At 41.2% G+C, this 18,771-nt stretch overlaps 1 protein-coding gene across 1 annotated transcript in view; it reads left to right on the top strand.

Annotated features, from left to right (window-relative positions):
* The window catches only part of CMIP (c-Maf inducing protein), a 128,748-nt gene that overhangs the window by 60,406 nt on the left and 49,571 nt on the right, over positions 1-18,771 (top strand). The window contains exons 2-3 of the mRNA XM_084215270.1: positions 6,914-7,039; positions 15,724-15,774. Coding sequence (XP_084071396.1) covers positions 6,914-7,039; positions 15,724-15,774 — 177 coding nt within the window. The remainder of the gene's footprint in view (positions 1-6,913; positions 7,040-15,723; positions 15,775-18,771) is intronic.

Genomic DNA, 18,771 nt, shown 5'->3' with positions numbered 1-18,771 from the left:
GAGAGTTTCATGGACAGCAGTGATAAATGCAAAAATATGGAGAACATGAACCCTGCTAAGGAGTGGTCATTCTTATGAATCTGTGACCCAGTTTAGGAGGAGGAGGATGTTTTTGAAGCTGATTCACATGGTTGGAGTCAGGAAGTCTGAGTTCTCCCACATCTCTCAGGCTTCTCATGTTCCCTCAGGTGAGACCAAGATCATGGTGCAGCTGCAACCTCAACTGAGATTTTCTTCTTCTCAGTTGGAAGGTAGGGGATAGCAATTCTGCTCTTAGAGTTCTTCACATTGCTTGGCAGGTGTTGAAGTCTTCAGTGCACACTCAGAGAGATGCTCCACCTGGCAGGGCAGTCAGGCCAGTGTCTGTGAAAGTCTCTGTGTCTGGCATGCTGTGTCAAACACAACTCCTCCCTTTCCCCTCCAAATTTCTGGCCTGTGACCAGTTCCTTCCCCTTGGCAATGATTTGGCAGATTTGGCCACTATCTCAGTGGTAAGCTGTGCTCACCTGGCAGCATGTCTTCATCCCTATCAGCAGAGGTCTGAAAGCAGGAGACAAGGTTTCTTAGATGGGCTTGACCTTAGGGCTTTTTGGGCATCAGCATGGCAACCAATTTAACATTCAGTGCTCCTAGAAGTCTCAGGAGGAATTCCCTTTGTCTTTTCAAGCTGGCCAGAGAGAAAGGGTTGATTTCTTACAGGCTGCTTAGACAAGGTCATATTGATAATGGGTCTCTTTGGAAAGTCTTCAACATATGTCTTATTTTACTCCTAGGAATTCAAATAAGCAAACCCTCAGAAGTGCTCTTTCACCTGGGCTTGACAGTAAAATAGAACATCCTTGTTAAAAAAAAGCTATATGAGTTTCAGCTAAATAATACATTTTTCCTTCTTGACTCCCCTGTCATGGTACATATTCCATTGCATGGCCTTAATTTCCCTTTTTCTTAATAATGAACTTCTGTGCTTTTAACTTCCTTCAGATCTGAATTAATTTGAAGTTCTTCCCACTGCTGGTGTCTGCCACGCAGGTTTTACATATTTTAAGCTCATATGTCCTAATATTGAGAGCAGGTTTTTTTTGTCAGCTCTTTGATGGACAGTTTTGGCCTGTCCCTTTGTTAAAGCTCCACAGAACTGATATTTCAGCCCTACTGCAGTTTGGGAGGGTTTTTTTTCTGCACAGTGTGGGGTAAGCTGTTTCTTACTGGCGGCTCTTATATTTTTATCAGTTTTGTAAGGTTAATTAATGCAACAGCCTCCAGTCTTGGTTGTCTTAAATATTTAGAGGAAGGAAGAGATTTATGCACATTTTTGCTGCTGAGCTAGATTTGGTTAAACTTCTGATGGATTTCTGAGTAAAGATTCCCAGCTTTTGTAAATCAGTGAAGCTCCACTGATTTATTTTGGATGACCAGCTCTATGGAGAATCTGGTCTTCCTCAGTTAAATCTTGTCACTGCACCTGAGCTACTTTGCACTGAGCATATGACAGTTGCTGCTGTATTTTTGTGCAGAGAATGTGGGATATATTTCTGCTATCTTTTATCACTGTGTAGCTGTAAAGAAAGACAGGTGTGTGTGTGTACATTTATGCACACAGACATGCATGGCTGTTTATGCACACAGTCACCCACACACAGAGAATTGTGCTGGAAAACCCCCTCTCTCTTTTTTCTATCATACTACTGAACTAATACACCCTCAGCTTTGACTGACATAGGTCACTGAAGATTTGGGTCACAGTGTCACAATTTGTTTCCATGTACCAAAAAATAATTTAGGTTTGCCCCATGGGAGACCCCATGGATTGAGCACCCATTTCACTACACAGAGCAGGTGGAATCTTTTCTTGTGGTCCAACACATAAAACCACTTATCTGGAGGAGTGGGGAGGGAATGGTTATGATGGGCAGGCTGGGGAAACACAGAGTCTGATGGATTAGATGAGAATGTTGTTCCAAGAAAGCTCAGAAATACCTTTGTGTAGTTTTGGGGCAGAGTTGGGTGTCTCCTTGCTGTTAGTCTTTTTGTCTGTTTTGTTATCAGGTTAATCTCCACGAGATTAACATTGACTCTCTCAAGTCATCATGACAAGTGAGCATGGCAGTAAATTCTTCCATGTCAAGAAAAAGACAAATTGTACTGTACTGCGTATTGTGGTATAGTACTGCTAATTGCTGAATTTGATAAATGTCTTCTGATAGGTTCTGTAGTTAATGAGCAAAGATGTTAATTGCCCTTATCTGAAATATCTGTAGTTGCAGGGACGTTCTCTGGAGCCATGGATGTCTTCTAACAGAGATTTATTTCAAATCAGCCATTGTTTTCAGCAGTTTCAGAGTCCATTACCCTTCAGTATCAACTGAATACTCTCCACCCCCATCAAAGTTTTGAGAGCAATCAGTTCTTCCTGTGTGTTATTTAGCGGGCCTGAATTTTATTTGGGTATGGAAAACTTACATATGACACAGCATGCTCAGCATCCTGGGCTACAGCAGGAGCATGGCTCATTCTTAAGAGCAGCCAAGAGAGAAATAAGCACCTGACAGCAGAAGAGAGAGGGTCTGGAACAGCCCCATTTTCCCCCCACCATCTGGAGTATTTAATTTGGAAAATCATTCTCCGTTGTTGTTGTGTTGGTGGGAGTTGTCAGACTAAGTATGTTTTAATGCAAATAACCCTCTCTATTTGTAGAATTCATCTTTTCTGGGTGCCTTCTTTGGAAAATATGCAGCTGAAGATTTAGTGCATTATTATATGAGTAAGTGCATATGAGCCTCATATTAACAATGGACGTCATGTTTATTCTTTCCCTTTTAGAATTTCCCATGGAAACAAGTGGGCAGATTTTTGCATTATTGAGTAGTTTGCTGCTGCTGACTTTTCCCAGAAACACAAGAGAAAACCGGGCTTATGCCGGAACCTACGTGGTCTTCCAGTTTGGGAGCGCTGGATTCCCCTAAGATTTGATTTGTAGTAGGTTTTGGTGTGTGCCTATTCTGGTGCAAAGTTTCAGAGCTGTATGATTAATAAATCTTTGTGGAACTGAAAAAAGACCAAGTTAAAACATACCTGATTTCCCAGCGGAGAAGTTGCATGTTTTGTTAGGGGGCCAAAGGCTACCGGGAGGAGAAAAATATTTCCTTATGGGGTTTTTGTTTGTTGTAAGGAATTGCATTTTCATTTATGAATCTCTTACAGTTTTTCAGAACATATTCAACAGCAAACAGCCAGAAGTTCAAACTGTAACTGTAAATCTCTAAGCTGACATATGTAGATTCTCTGGCCAAACTTTCTTAAGTCAGGATTAATGTAGAGTGAGGTAGAAAAGTCCATTATCTTGCTTCGTTTCACAGATTTCAGACTTTGCCAGGAAATATAAATCTCCTTTCAAAAATGACAGCTTTAAAAATAAGAATTACTATTTTCTTAAATAAAGGCATTTTCAACTGAACTTGGCATGCTGCTGCTCAAGATGCTGTGGCTTGAGGCTGTCTGATACCAATAATTAAACTGAGGTATTCAGGTCCTCAGCTTCCCCATTCAAATGACGTGCTGCCCCTAAGTTATGTTAACATACTATTCTCTGTTTCATGTTAGAAATGGGGCTGAAGGAGCTCAAAAGTAATCTGGCAAAAGCTGGATGGGTTCCCTGATCTGCCTGACGCCACAGCCAGACAAATATTTGTACGGGCAGAGACAAAGTGGGTGGATGGAGGTGGGAATGCTGCTGAAGACCAGTATCCATGCCAGATGCTCCCCAGTGCTGACCCACTGAGGATCTAGCTCCTTATTGGTATTTTCAAACCTCTGTATCCACATTTCTGGCCTTGTGTGTTGTTGTGATTTTTGACTTTCCCATGGAGAGACCTGGGGGTGAGGATGCGGCTTCTGGGGGGTGGGTGCAGGCAAGACCAGCTGCAGCCTGAGAACGTGCAGCACTTGCACTGCTCATTTATCAACCACAATGATTCACTGTGATTGACGTCCACATACCTGAATGTCAAAATAACCTGTGTTTTAAGAGAAACCAGTGACTCAGGCTGTGGTTTTACCTCAGGCCATTTCCTGATAAATGGCTGAACTGTGCTTGGTCTTGAGAAAACACTGCTGAGGAGCACAGCTCTGTCCTTGTGTCTGTAGAGGGGTTGGCCCTGTGTGTGGAGAGATTAGGGAAAGGACACCTTTGTGTGGGACTGACCTTCCCCCTGTGGGTGCTGTGGTCTCTGTGAGAAGCACCTCAGCTCTGTGAGCAAAGGTCTGATGGCAGCTCTGATTTGGTGCTTCCTCAGGGCATTTCTGCCCAGCCCTGATGTGGGAGCATGGTCCTCAGTGCTGGACAGCAAAATTTTAAGGGGCTCTATACAGTGATAAATTACTGTGCTTTAGACTCTCTCCATTGTGAAACAGGTGAAGCTGCCTATAACTAGTGTTTTCAGAACTGAAAATATTTCACTTCTTAAAAGATTGTGTTTTGGTGAAAGCAGAAGCAATGCATGTGATGATGCTCCCAGGGATTGAAGTATATTTAGGCTACTCATTTTTTGAGTAAGATAGCAAACAACTGTACATGTATGGCTAGATGGAAGGGGTGGACATGGGATCATGAGTGCTACATAAAGTACCTCACTGGCTTTCATTTAGACTGATTGACCATCTGCATAATTCCATTTTATGGTTTAGGTAGTCTTCCCATCCTTGGCAAACTGCAGAACTCTGCTCCTCCATGCTCCTCCGTTCTCCTTAAGGAGAAGGACTGTCTTGTGAGAAGAGGTCTATGCCTGGGATGAAATCCTTGGGTATGGCTACAGAGCTGTGCTTCAACTGGCTCAGCTGTCTTTCATGCTGTTTAAATGGATGATTTAAGGTATAGGAGAAGCTTCTCTTGGAAACAGCTTCTGTGAGAATTCCTCAAATCCTCTTTGAAGTTAATGGAGGGTATTAAGGGCAGTCAGCACCTTCTTAAAGGAGAAATTTAAATTGCTTTGATTAATTTCATTTTGTATTTGCATTAACTGGTTCTGGATCTCTCCCTTCTCCAGTCTTTCAGAGCATGTTTTTGATAACTTTGCCCCCCGAGCATAGTAGATTTTATGTTGGCTGTTTTGATATTTTTCCCCGAGTGTTGTAATGCTGATTACCAAAGGATCTTGGGCCTTTGGCTTCCTGTGAGAACGAGATAATTACTCTCCAGTAGGCAACTCATGACGTTACAGTATCAGTATTAAGCCACTGGGATTCCAGTCACTAGTGTAGAACAATATTGTGGGTAAATGAATAAGCAGAAGTTTATCATACTTCCTGCATAACAAGGTTTTCGTTAAAGAGACAGTGAGAATTGTTTTCACCCAGGGCTGGTGCAAAACGAGCGCTGCTGCAACAACCCTTGGGGAAGAAGATATTGAGGTTGAGTTGTGTGGCTGGCTGGGTTTTTCTTGCTGAAAAGACAGCTGAATTCTTGTGGCAGCAAAGGTGGGTGACAGGGCTGTCACTGCATTTCTGGTGGATGACGTTTATGTGCTTAGAAACATGTATGGAGTGTAGAACTCCAAAGGACGGTTTCCAGATGCACCACCTACTTAACTTATGGAAGAAAGTTGTACCAATTAGAAGTAGAGACGTTCCAAATGCAATTTGCTTATTTCACACTCGCCCCCAGGAATCCTGTGTTGTGATTTTAGGAGTTGGCCTTGTTTGACCCTGAAGTAGATGTGGTTGCCTCCCTTGCCTTCGTTATTTCAAGACTGTCAGTTAAAAATAACTCATGTATTGGGCACAGTGGGAGTGAGTTTGAGAAGCTGAAGTTATATGTAAATCAGTAATAGTGAGAAAATAATTCATAAATGTAATGAGCTCTGTTCTCTTGAAAGACGTGGTCAAATCTGTGGTTTATCCATGAGGTGGGATTAATTATTTTGGTATGAAAATAGTTTCTCTGCCACAGCAGTACTGATCAGTTCACTTATGCTGTAGCTCAGCAAAGTAAATGATGTCTTTGGAGGACCTGTGTTAAATACTCAATTACCTTAAAAATGACTTGCATAAAGTACAGAGTATCTATGCATACCCAGTAGATACACAGCTATGGCACTGTGTATTTGCTTAGTTTAAGATATAATTTCATGTGTGTTTGCATAGATACATTTATATTTCATCTTATCTCAGAGATAATTGTACTTCTTTAATGCCTAAGAATTGAAGGGATACTAACAAGGAGTTTCATGTTTAAGTTTGTTTTCCTGCAACTATCAGTTTGTATTGTACATTTAATTGCAAAATGCCGTTACTTATTTGTGTTTTAATGGTGACTTTCATTTTAAACTGGACATCAGCACTCTCTTCAGGAAACCACTGCTTATCTCTAGGCCAAGATGAGTACGTTGGTTGCTTTGCTTTTGTCTGAGTCTGAAACTTGAGGGCTGTATCTTTGGAGCCCCAAGAACCACTGTCAAGTGAAGGAATCTGGATCTTGGTGATGTGGTTGATCAAAATTGCAGCTGGGGAATTAAGCAACCTTGCTGTGGGACAGTGCTGATCTGTCTGTGTGATTGAGGTGCTTCTTCATGCATTGAGAGCATGGACAGACCCCTTCATAGCTTAATGTACCCTGGAATTGGGTTCCATTGATTTTTGGGTCCAGGACGGGTTGGCATTTGTGTATTTCAGGCACCTTGGACTGGCCTGGTTTTGTTTTTGTGTGAGTGGTCTTAACACTTGGATGAATTGGAGGAAGATGGCTGGATGGGTCTCCCTCTTGAATGATCTGGGTAGGAAGTTTGCTTTTCAATTAGATTTTGCAGATATTTTCGACACCAAGAGCGATTTTCATAGTGCCATTCTTACTTGGAAATGGTGGAACTTATGATGGCTAAGTAAACACTTTTTTCCCTTCTCTTTTGTTTTTTTTTTGCAGCCAACTGGGTACATGGAAAACTCCATTTCCTACAGTGCTATTGAAGATGTTCAACTGCTCTCCTGGGAGAATGCCCCTAAGTACTGTTTACAGCTCACAATCCCGGGGGGTACTGTCCTACTGCAGGTACAGTAAACATACAAGTACAACTTTATTTCTCTCTTACTCTGAATCTCCTTCAGCTTCTTTCTGTTTCCTGTGCCTGAAATCTTAATTAGATGGACTCAGAAAAGCCAGAGAACTTGGTGCTGTCAAATTATCTAACCATGAGAAAATTTGCTCAGGGTGATAGCTCTGAAACTCTTTGTTCAACAGTCAACAGTCAGAATGGAAATTTTGGGCCATGGTGATTAAACCTTCTTGCTGAATTTGTGCAGAAAAGTAGTGCTCTGTGTAAGGGCACATTGATATAGGCCTGGAATGATTGTATTTTTACATACAGTCCTATTCCTGCCTGAAAAAAGTTAAGTTTCATAATTGAATTAATATAGGAAACCCAGAATTGCACTGGAGCTGACAGATACCTATTAAAAAAAATATTCAGTCTTCACTGAAATATTTCAGTATATTTGTATGGATGTCTATATATGCTGGTTCTCTGAAGTGTTGTTTTCAAAAAGAAGACACTGTGTTTACATTATTCCAGATTTCTTCATCCACTTGAGGTTTTATAGGCCCCCTTAGGTCACTGCAAGTTTTAGTGACAGAAAAGCACTCCAGAGCACTGAGCTTTGGAAATAGAAATACTCTGGTGTAAGTAGGAAAAGCTGCATTGCCCCAAAGAGCTTTGAAAGGTCATCACTTAAAAATACCAAACTGGCTTCAACTTAACTCTTGCATGGTTCTCTCTCATGTTTCTCAACATTGTTTTGAAGATAGTTTATCTGTTACCCTTTGGGATTGTATTTTTCAGTGCATTATACAGCCATGACTGTGGTGTATTTCATCCAGGTGGGACTGTAAGGGGAGGGAAGACAAGCCATGGTTTCCCAACAGCTAGATTAAGGCCCTCATTATTGTTGAAATCTTCCTTGCCTAATGCATTAGTGGAATTAATTAGACAGAAAGTTGTCTAAATTTCTCAAGTTGGATGATTTTCTCATGATAATTTTGATTCTGCTTTTTCCATAAATTTCCCTAGTGATGCTAGCATTTAAGTTTATATCAATTTCTACAGATGAAATAGTTACACCTGCCTTTCCAAATTCTGTTTCCAGGTCTTTATTCTGTAGTTTATGGCAGTTGCCTTTTGGGTTTATACAAGATAAAACTTGAACCCACAGCTTCCTGCTGAGTGGAAAGGAAATTGGTAGGGTAGACAGGCTGTAATCTGGAGCAGCCTGACAGTTGTCTCTTAAAAAAAAGAAAAAAGAAAAAAAAACAACAAACCAAACACATAAATAATGATGTTTGTGAAGCAGCAGCATCTTAGCATGGATACTTTGGTATTTTCTTCAGAAAGATTGGTGTCTTTATGTAACCTCATAGGAACTCATCAAGAAGTGGACTGAGCTGGACTTCTGTTTATTGCTGCCTGGCTGAGCACTCTGGATCAGATTACATTATAACTATGGGAATTTCAACATAATTTGAAATACAAACTTTAAAAAATGTTTTTAATATGACTTGGTCCTTGGTAGTATCTTGATTCATCAGATGTGGTCAGATTGGAGGGAGTATAAAATTAGATTTCCCTTATACAGTTGTAATGTGTATTCACGAATCCAAAACAGTTCTCAAAGTTATGTTTAGTCTGCTGAAGAAATCAAGTTGAAAAAGCTGGATTTATGAGCTAGTTGAGTTCAGCAGAAATTTTCTAGTATGTGTAACAAAGAGTAGAGGTATCCAAAAGACACTTCAGCTGAGGAGCTGAGAAAGCAGCCCTTGATAGCTCAGGTATTTCCAGATTTGCGAGACACCTCAGTACATCTCTGGGAAATTGTGACTTCCATTTTTTTATGAAATCATTCTGCTGTGCTAATCTGAGCTGCAGCATGCTCTGATGTAATGTCCAGCTCGAGTATCAGGAAGTGTATGATAGTGGAACAAGTCAAACTAGTCCAAAACATATTCCCAGTACTGTTTCTTCTGAAGTACACTCTTGGTGAGATCTGTATATTTATTTTTTTTTCCAAAGCCTTCAGATAAAGTGTGTGTGTGCATATATGTAAAAATGTCTAAATGAACTGTTTTGACTACACCAAATTTATTTCATATTTCTGATTAATATAAATTGTTTATTTTGATCTGTGTTTTTGCACATGCACATTGTAAATTCTTTAAAACCATGGGATATTATTGACATGATTTGACATAAAATGAAGCAGTTTAGTACTTTGAATCACAGGCTTTCCCAATTTTTCCTTTTTGAGAAGAATTTAAGATTCTAATTTCTGCTTAACTGAAGGCAGTGTGGATTTATGAAAGGCTGGTCCTGCTAGACCAAGGTGACCTGCTTAGTGGATGAGGGAAAGGCTGTGGAGGTTTAGGTTGGCTATTAGGAAAAAATTCTTCACCAGAAGGGTTCTGAGGGCACAGGCTGCCCAGGGAAGGGATTGAGTCACCATCTCTGGAGGTATTTGAAAGATGTAGCTGTGGCACCTGGGAATGTGGCTTCGTGATGAGCTTGGCAGTGCTGAATTTGATCTTGGAGGTATTTTCTAACCTAAACAATTCTGTGTGAGATGCCACAGGAGAGCCCCTGTCCATGTTCAAGTTTTCATCCCCTCTGTCTGCTGTCACCAGGGTCTATTTCTGGCTTATTAGTGCACAGTAATGAGTCAGAGAGGGAAGAGTGCCATTACCTTTCCTTACATCATCCCAAGCCCTCCCATGGCAACACTGACCCATCCCAAGCTATTTTAGCCCATGAAATCTGACAGGCAGTGCCGGAGGTGATGCAGCTCCTCGTAGGAAATCAGATCACCATAACAGGATGTGTCTACCTGGGGTTCACAGGAAGACCTGTTCTCAGGCAGCAGACAGCTTAATCCAGGCTGGGTTCACATTTAAAAGTCATTTTCATGTGTGGAGCTCTTCCCACTCAGTGTTTGTTGAATAAGCAAAGCTATCTGAGCGTTTCACTGCCTGGCATTTGGGGATTCCCAATGTCCCATGTCAGGTTTCTGGGGATCATGGACTGTCAGTTTTCTAGACATGCTGAAGGCTTGTGTTTTCTTTCCCCCTGCCAAATGATGGGATCCCTGGTTCTTTCCATGAGCAGCAATCAAAATCTCAGATTTTTTTTTTTTTCTTCCCTGAAGTTGGAAGGAAGGTGTTGCTGAAGCTGGCTCATTAGGCCACGAGCTCTTCAGGCCAGGAAATAGGAGCTAAATTTAGCTTTTGATGAAATGTTAGCTCTTTAGTATCAGGAATAGCAGGGCCTCCTTGAGCTGGGCTAGGCTTCTGCTCTTCTGCTTTCCCTTTGTAAAGCACAAGGTGTGTGGATGATTATGAGGAGGATGCTACCCTTGATAGTGAAATAACTGGGAGAACCTTTTGAAAGAGATTATTAAAAAAAAAACCTTCCAGTATAATTTCATGAGCTGCTGAGCACCAAATGCAGGAAGAGTCCCAGGAAAAAAGGCTTTGGTATTTCAGTCACGACAGTACTGCCTTGCTTTCCTGTGGTGTCCTTTCTTTTAGTCTTAAAGCCACCACTTCCATGCCTGTTGCTCGTGTTGTTTTATTCATTTCTTGGCAGTCGAGCGTAGTCAGAAGGAAAAACAAACAGAGCAGGAAGCCTTGACAAGCACAACAGTCACACGTTCAGCTCGGTGCTTGACCACGCTGTTTGTGCCAGGGAGTCCCCATGGTAAATGTTTCCATTGGGTTTTCAGTAATATTTTATTTTAGTCTCCGTGGAGAACCTGCCTTTTGTTTCAAGTGCCAGTCCAGCCAGTGCTATCAGTATGGAGAGGTCATACAAGGACCACAACCCAGCAGAGGCAGGGAATATTTTAAGGAGGAAAAGGGCATTTCTAGCAATTTCCAGCAACTCTGTCTGTAGCCTGGGTTAAGGCAGAAGAGTGGCAGGTTTCCCTTGCAGGTCTGACCAAGTCAGAGGTGCAGCGCTGGGATTTGCATCAGCAATGTGAAGGTTTTGTTCAGCTGTGTGGGGCTTGGCTTCCTGCAGCCCTGGGACACTCCTGTGTTCCTGTGGCTGATAATAAATGGGGACAGAGAAGCCAGTGCTGTTTTATGAGTCCCAGTAATGAATATCAGCTGGAAAAAAAAGCACAGGAAAACTCCCCTCCTGCTGACCAGAAAGCAAGTGAGGGAGAGAGAGAATCACAGAATAAACTCAGGAAGAATCAAAGCCAAAATCTGGGTCATCAAATCCCACTTATTGCCACATCATTTCAGATGGCAGAATATCCTAGAAGCACATGTGTGAAGGGCACTGTTGCAAGGAAAAACTTGGGAACAGTTTGCTACATGGACAAGCCTGTTCTTGTATTCTGAATAACACACATGCCAGTAGCAAGGGATGTTGTGGTGGTAATTTACTGCTAAAGGAATGGCAGAGGTCTTCACCATAATTTTGAGAGTGCTCTGTTTCTTGCAGAGTTTCAGGTGTTTTGTTCCTCACTAACACACAGGTTCCTATTTAGTCTCCTCCTTGCCTGGGTACAATTATTGCAGGGGCTGTAACACTGCCATGAAGCAAGTGTTCAGTTTCCTGCTTTTGTGAGCAAAAAGGAAAACTTGCCTTTATAACATTCACTATTTTTTAATAATAAACTGGTATTCCTACTCACTGACTAAGAAATGAAGTAGTTGGGGTGCAGAGCAAATACTTCTTTTTCAGCAGAGGTATAAATTCACTCATGTTGACCAAAGCTTTGCATATGCAGGCATTTAATCTCTTGCACAGTTTTTCTTCTGTGAGCTGTCTTTTTAAAGCAGGAGATTTTAATCCTATGAGTAAAGTTTGTACTCCAGCTGATCCCAGGTGGCTTGTCCTCTCTGATTGGACCTTTATGCCACAAAAATAAGAATATAAAATCCTTCAGAACACAGTTCCAGGATCAGTTACTCTTAAAAAGACTACTGCCAATAGTAGATGTTCTTAAAGTAGATATTCTTCTTCCTCCTTGGAATAATAAATAAGCTTCAAGTAGTTTCATCTTCTTGCACCTTTTAAGTTTTACTCCCACATTTTCCTGTTTTCTAAAGTATTTTTCTACTATGTTGTGGTTGTACAAAAACAGTGTGAGCTCTTGATTGTACAGGAAGCTCAGTTACCACGTGTCACCCACTACCCTGTTAAAGCCACTGCATTTAAGAACAAAATTATTTGCAGAATTGGGGCCTAAACATACTAAACACACAAGGGGCCTAAACTATTATTTTGCATACCTCTATATGTAAAATTGTACTGAAGTACAGTGAAGAATTATAGAATCTTCATTGTACTTCAGTCCTGTCCCATTTACTGTTTGTGACAACAGCAGGCAAAACATTTCCAGCTGAATTTCAGGTTGGAAAGGTAGTTGTCAAAAGCGTGGGGTAGAACTGGACTCACTGCAAGGGCAAGGCTGAAAGTAAAAAAAACCTTTCCTTGTGTGGTCAGAATGCCTAAGGAAAGCCTGGTTTGAAGTATTTTCTGTCTCATTTTCTCCTTTTTATTGTACCCTAGAGCTGAACAAATATAGTAAACTATGCCCTTAGCTGCAGTAAAAAACTGTAGGTGTCAGTTCCCAGGAAGTGATGACTTCAGTGCAGAAAGCCTTGGTTCTGTCCATGCACATCACATAAACTGTAAATGTCTTTGTGCAGCCCCATAAATGAATTGTGGTTCCCTCCACTGCTTTACACTTTGGTGCTTTTTGTCAGAAATGTTACTCACAATAACCCAAATGCTTGAGTAAGTCAGTGCCTGCAGAGTTGGCTGGGCAGCTGAGCACCCACAAGAGCCTGGGGGCTCTTTTTTCATCCTGGCATGCTCTGAACTCACTGTTCCTTTGGTGAGAAAGAAATGCTCCCTGTAGTGTCTTCTCTAAGCCTGAAAATGAGGAGGGAGGACCGAGGGATGCTGTGCAAGAGGGGGATCTGTGTTTTCCTTTGCAGGAGATCCAGCATTTCCTGCATGGTGCTGTGGCTTTGCTGGGGTCAGGTGGCCGGAAGGGTGCACAGGGAGGATTAGTCCCTGCAGCCTGTGAGAGGTGGGGATACTGATGTCAGCATCCCTAGGATAAGGGTGGCTGGGGTAGAGCATTCAGACTGTGCTGGGCATGGTGTGAAGACACTGCAGAAATGGCCCTTGGCATTCCAAGCTTCTCTTACACTGAGTCCTGATCACTGGTACAAGTGTGGGGATTCTCTAAAGGTTTGTTTTTCTATTTTCTGTTCACTTTTTGTCTTGATTTTCCTGGGAAGTGGTCCTTAACAACAGCCTGAGCTCTGAGTGTTAGAGGGTTCAGGCTCCTAACCTAGAGCCAGGTGCCAATTTGCTTGATCACCTCTCTACAATAACTGACTCTGTGTGTACACAGTGCTTGGCCCCACACTTGGAACTTAGTCACTTTGCTGATTTTACCTCTAAAATGCTTTTTGTGTATTGCTGCCTTAGAGTTGTACAAGTCTTTGCCAATTTTAGTTTTGTGTCTTGCAGCATTCTTCATTTCTTTTCTCCCCCTGTATTTGGAGTCCACTTGTGCCTCCTGCTCTGAAGGATGCTGTTGTCCTCACTAATAGTTTGGGCTCCAGTCACTTCCAGAATCTATCTACTCATAATATTCTCTAATTATTTGCAGTGGTCTTACATTCTGTACTACTGACATCATTAAAGTAGGAGAATAATTAACAAATCTCAATTTAGGGCTTCAGCATTTGTTCTTACTTTCAGACCAGGGACTGAATCAGGTTGACATTTTGCCTCTTTGAGTGAAGTATTTACTTCCCCTAGAATAATTTTGATTATATTGATTTAAATAACAGTATCTTAGTTTTTATAGTTCCTATAAACTCAATCTTATTGGTACAATTGCTAAGTATACATGAAGCCTACAAAAACCTTCAGTTTTACTTATTCTTTAGAGGGCTTTGATGCTACAATTTGGAAAGGAGTTTTTTTGTTCTCCTGCATGAACCAGTTGTCTCCTTGAAAAAAGGTTCAGTTTGAAATTAAATTTTTCAGATAAGTCTGTTTAGGTTTTAGAGCGTTCTCTCTGGGCACAGATAAGAAATCTCTAAGTATATTTCCTTCATGTCTTTTTAAATATGTTAAAAACATTCTTATGCCTTTTGGTGGCAAATTGGTTTTGACCTTTTCATTGTATTAAAATATAGTATAAAGTTTATTGAAATGAAATTTAATTCTATTACATACAGGTAGAAAGTCTGCCTTGTGTTATGATGCCCACATATACATTAAATACAGGGTAAATAACAGAAAATCATTAAATATTGTCTGGCTGAAATATCCTGAAGATCTGTACTCCAAATGTTTTTAGTTTTTCATTGCATGAAAAAAAAGAAAATAGAAAGGAAGTTTTTAAATTGCATTTGTAGCAATTTCATATTCGGATATGTCAGCATTCTTCTTGAAATTGAAGGTTTTTGACAAATTCTCTGGTCAGCCAAGATTATTTATAATATATTTATTCCTGCTTTATTGCCTCGACATCTACTGCAGGAGCAATTGATTCTCATTAAGATATAAATAAAATGTAATGCATATATAAAAGGATATTACTCTATTTAATTCAGAGTAATCAGTCCAAATTTGTGTCACTGAACCATCAGCAGCTGACCTTGAGATTAAACACATTTTTTTGGTAACCATACAGCATTTTTACTTCTGGTATTTCTGCCATTATTAGTGAACTGAATAAGTGTTGGGAGATTAAATACATTCTGTAGTGTGGGTTTTGAATACTTACCTGAAAAGGTGTTGGTGAGTGAAACTTGATAAGTGATGCTCTAATTTGCAAGAAGTATGTGCTTTTTGACTGGCAAAAACCTCACCTTTTTTTTTTTTTTTTAACATGGACTTACAGGCTAACCTGTAATTTCCAGTGTTTTTGTAAAACATTTTGAAACCTGGGTAAAAATTGCCCATAGGCAGGGTTAAGGGGGAACTGGAAAAGCCAAAGGGCATCTCTGCCCACTCAAATAGTTCAGGCTTATGCCACCTTGTTAAGGCATGCATATTTACGTCACTCTACGTGCCTTTATATTTTTTGATACCAAGCCTTTTGACCTTTGGGAGCGTTGAACTGTTCCTCCATTGGCTACGACCTGGCTTCACACTGGGAATTTCTGGCAGCTGTGCTTAATATGGCCAAAAATGGGTGATGGCTGGGAGTGATGATTGCAACATTTCTGCTGTTGCTGCAAGCAGTCTGTGCGTGTATCTGCACGTCTGTGTGTGCTGGGCTTTTCACTGTTTGAATATCACTGAAAGAGCAAAGACATTATTTGAATTGCTTTGGGGCCACTGAGGACAAGAGCAGGACAAGAAAAGAAATCAGAGTATGGAAAAAACCCCACCCCTCCTATTAAAATGTCAGCCCATCTTCCTACTCTGCTTCCAGTGATTGATGGCAGAGGCAAATGCCCCACAGGCATTAAAGATCTGACCCACACCTGATTGAATTCACAGAGGATTTTTCAGTCTTTGAGCTGGGCAGCATTTCATAGGGGCTTAATATTTTGTAAGGTTTTGGTTCAGTATTTTATAATGCAGCAAGTTCTTTGTATCCCTGCTTTCTGTGAAAATAAACTGGTTATAATATAAACTACCTGAGTGACTTGAAGCACTGGTAGAAACTGATGATTCTGTCTGTAACTTTTCTTTATTGCAGGCTGCAAACAGTTACCTGAGGGATCAGTGGTTCCATTCTTTGCAGTGGAAGGTAAGTTCTGTACTTCATCTTCTTCAGTCTCCAAGAGTACTTCTTAGAATTCCCTGTTTGTTCATTGTCAAAGCCCTGAATAGATAAAGTCTTTTCTTGCAGGAACCCTAAATCAGAACATGTTTGCAGTTTTAACATGTCTGTGTCACGAATGAAGTGGACAAATTAACTTGTTACACAACCCAGCTTTATCAACATGTGACTGGCTTCAAAAAGTAGATAGGCAGTTAATTCACATTTAAACAGAACAGAGATGGGATGGTTTCAGTTTTGTACTGTCAAGTGTCATATGCTATAGTGAGTACACCTCATCCTCTGGACTCTCGGGATATTTTGAGGTTTTTTGTTTGGTTGTTTTTGATTTTTCTGAGAAGCTAGGGAGAAGAGTGTCTTTTAGAGTTCTTTATTGTATTTGTAACATCAATCAGTGATGCATCAATCTGTGTTTATACTTTAGGATAATTTGGAATTAAAGGCAGTTTCCATTTCAGAGACCTCAAGCCCTTTCTCATTTTCAGTGGGAACAATGGACTGATTGCCCTGAGTAGGGAAAGTGGATCACAGTGACAGCTTTGTCTCTCCAAAGCAGCACATTCCTCATTGAAAACCATAGCTGCTGACCTTTGGATGGAATCTCTGTGGATCTTTGATGCAGTTAGAAATGAGTTTTGGCCAGATGCTGAGTGTGGTTGTCCTCCCTTGCCTTGCAGTGGGAAACACAAGCAGTACTTTTCAGCTCAGGACTTGTCTTCAGCAGGGTTTCAGTGGAGTCAGCCAAGTTGGCTGTGCAGCTTATCAAGATTTCAGCCTGCTGACAGCAACCACATGGAAAAATATACGGAAGTCCCTCCCACCAAACTGGTTTTGTTGTAGGTGTATTTGATAGTTGCAAAATAGTTGTGTGGCAGAACTGCAGTGTTGGTGTGGCCATCAGTGTCTGGCAGAATCGTGTTCTGAGCAGTTCCAGGCTCTTATCAGCAAAAGCCAAGTGTTGAGATCTCCTTTCCCAGACCACTGGCATATTCTCCAGCCTGTCACCCTGCCTGCCCTAACGAGAGTGGGACAGTAGTGCTGATAGCAGAAGGCTGGGTTGTGCTGTAGCACTTTATTTTGGCCTCTTGACAGTATCATTAACACAATACCCAGCCAGCCTTGATTTCTCTGCAACTCCTGAGGATAACAAAGCCTGCAGAGGCATTATCTCCATGTGGCCATTATTTTCTCTCCTGCTTTGGCAGGCAGGGATGATCAGAGAAAGCATGGATAGAAATGATGATGGAATTTCTTTTTCTGCCTCACCCCACCCAGGATGGTTGTGGTACCGAAGTGCTGGTGGCTCCTGCCCACCTTGTTCCTGCAGTGAGGGCAGAATTGGGGTTGGAGGTGCAACTCTGGAAAACATCAAGTAAGATGTGGTAAAGATGTAACATGGCCCTACCATTCAACCCACCAAATAAATTCTTTAAAAAAAAGAAAAACAAAAGGGAAAAGAAAGAAAGCAAGCCAGGCTAGACAGTGTGACCTGGCTTGCTTACATGCCTTTCAGTCATGGAGAAGGAGCTTTGCTCTGTGGGAGTTGTTTTTAAAGGAGCATTTCTTAAACTTTCCAGTGCTTCTGACCCAAGCCTCTCATTTTGGGAAACTCTGAGTAATTTAACTTGGTGCAAAGTAGAATTTATTTTTGCTTCCCTGCTTCCCTCCCCACCCCCATTAAATTTGTTTCTGAAAAACAAGTGAAACATTATCTTGATTTGAAAGCCCTTCCCTTTACCAAGAATAGCAAATAGTGTTTTCCCATAAGAACAGTGACAGGGTTTAGTCACTGCCCAGGTACTTGGCACTAGGAAATTCCTCTTTGCTAAAATGGAAGTAATTTAGTTTTTGGTTTTTTTGTTGCTTAATAGTTCAGAGGAAGAGCACCTGGTAATTTTCTGCTCTTTGGCAGGCTTAATTGAGATCCCAATGGGCTGAAGAACCAGGACAAGCTGTCAGTGTAGGAGGGGAGCGAGGGAGTGCAGTTGTGTGTCTGCCTTAGTGAAGTTTATCACTTTACTGGCACTGGAGCCTATGACTTTAAGAGCCAGGTGCCAAGGTTCATCTCACTCCATAATTTGTATGGTTTGATGATTAAGCAGGTAGTGAGGGAACCCACAAAAAACAGGAAACCTATTCTTCTGCGATGGGGCATTTACACAAAGCACCAGGTGGCAGAGAGATCACCACAGCTGTATTATAATGGGGTGGTTGTGCTGATGAATGATGTATTTGTCCAGTGGCCTTACAAATAATAGGTCAAAACATTTTTGTGGCATGTAGAGCACAGATGCAAACCGGTGCAGATAGCTGTAACAGTTGTTCAAGGGAAAACATTCAACAGAGATGATCTTGCTATTGTTTGTACTTGTGTGGTGGGAGCATTTAGGGAGCCCAGCTGAGCCCCAGCATACTTGGCACTGGATTTAAGTTTAATTTTCTCCTGCCCTGCCCAAACAAGGCTGGAGGAATCCACTGTACAAACAGCAAACTGATATTCTGAGAATTTCCAGCAGTGGGGATTGCCCCCTCTTAAATTACAGCTATGGGAGAAGATTCATATTCTGTCAGTGTCCTTCCTGTGCTTGGGAAGCCTTGGGAATCAGTTGCTGCATGTACCCTGAGCTACATGGGAAATGAGTAGGAACAGTGAATAGCTGTGTCTCAAATATTTGGGGAAGCTCTTTAGGTTCAGGCACATACTTTGGTGCTGTAGGAAGGTGCTAAGGTCTGTGAGAGAGCTTTCATGTGGTGCAGTTTTAAGGTTTAATATGGTGTGGGAATTTAATTTGCCAACCAGCACCCTGGAAATTATTTTTGTTTTAGAAACAAACATGGAAATAAAAATCAAGAATAATTTCTTCCTGCGAGCCAGAGAATAATAAAAGAGATGGTTCAGATCAACAGAAAACAAGAGAACCAAACACGTAATTATCCATGCTTTAGATCCAGCTCCAAGGGGTT

The sequence above is a fragment of the Fringilla coelebs genome (genome assembly GCF_963513975.1).
Source record: "Fringilla coelebs genome assembly, chromosome: 14".
NCBI lineage: Eukaryota > Metazoa > Chordata > Aves > Passeriformes > Fringillidae > Fringilla > Fringilla coelebs.
Note: the sequence above shows the minus strand (reverse complement) of the source record. Positions and strands in the feature narration are given on the sequence as shown.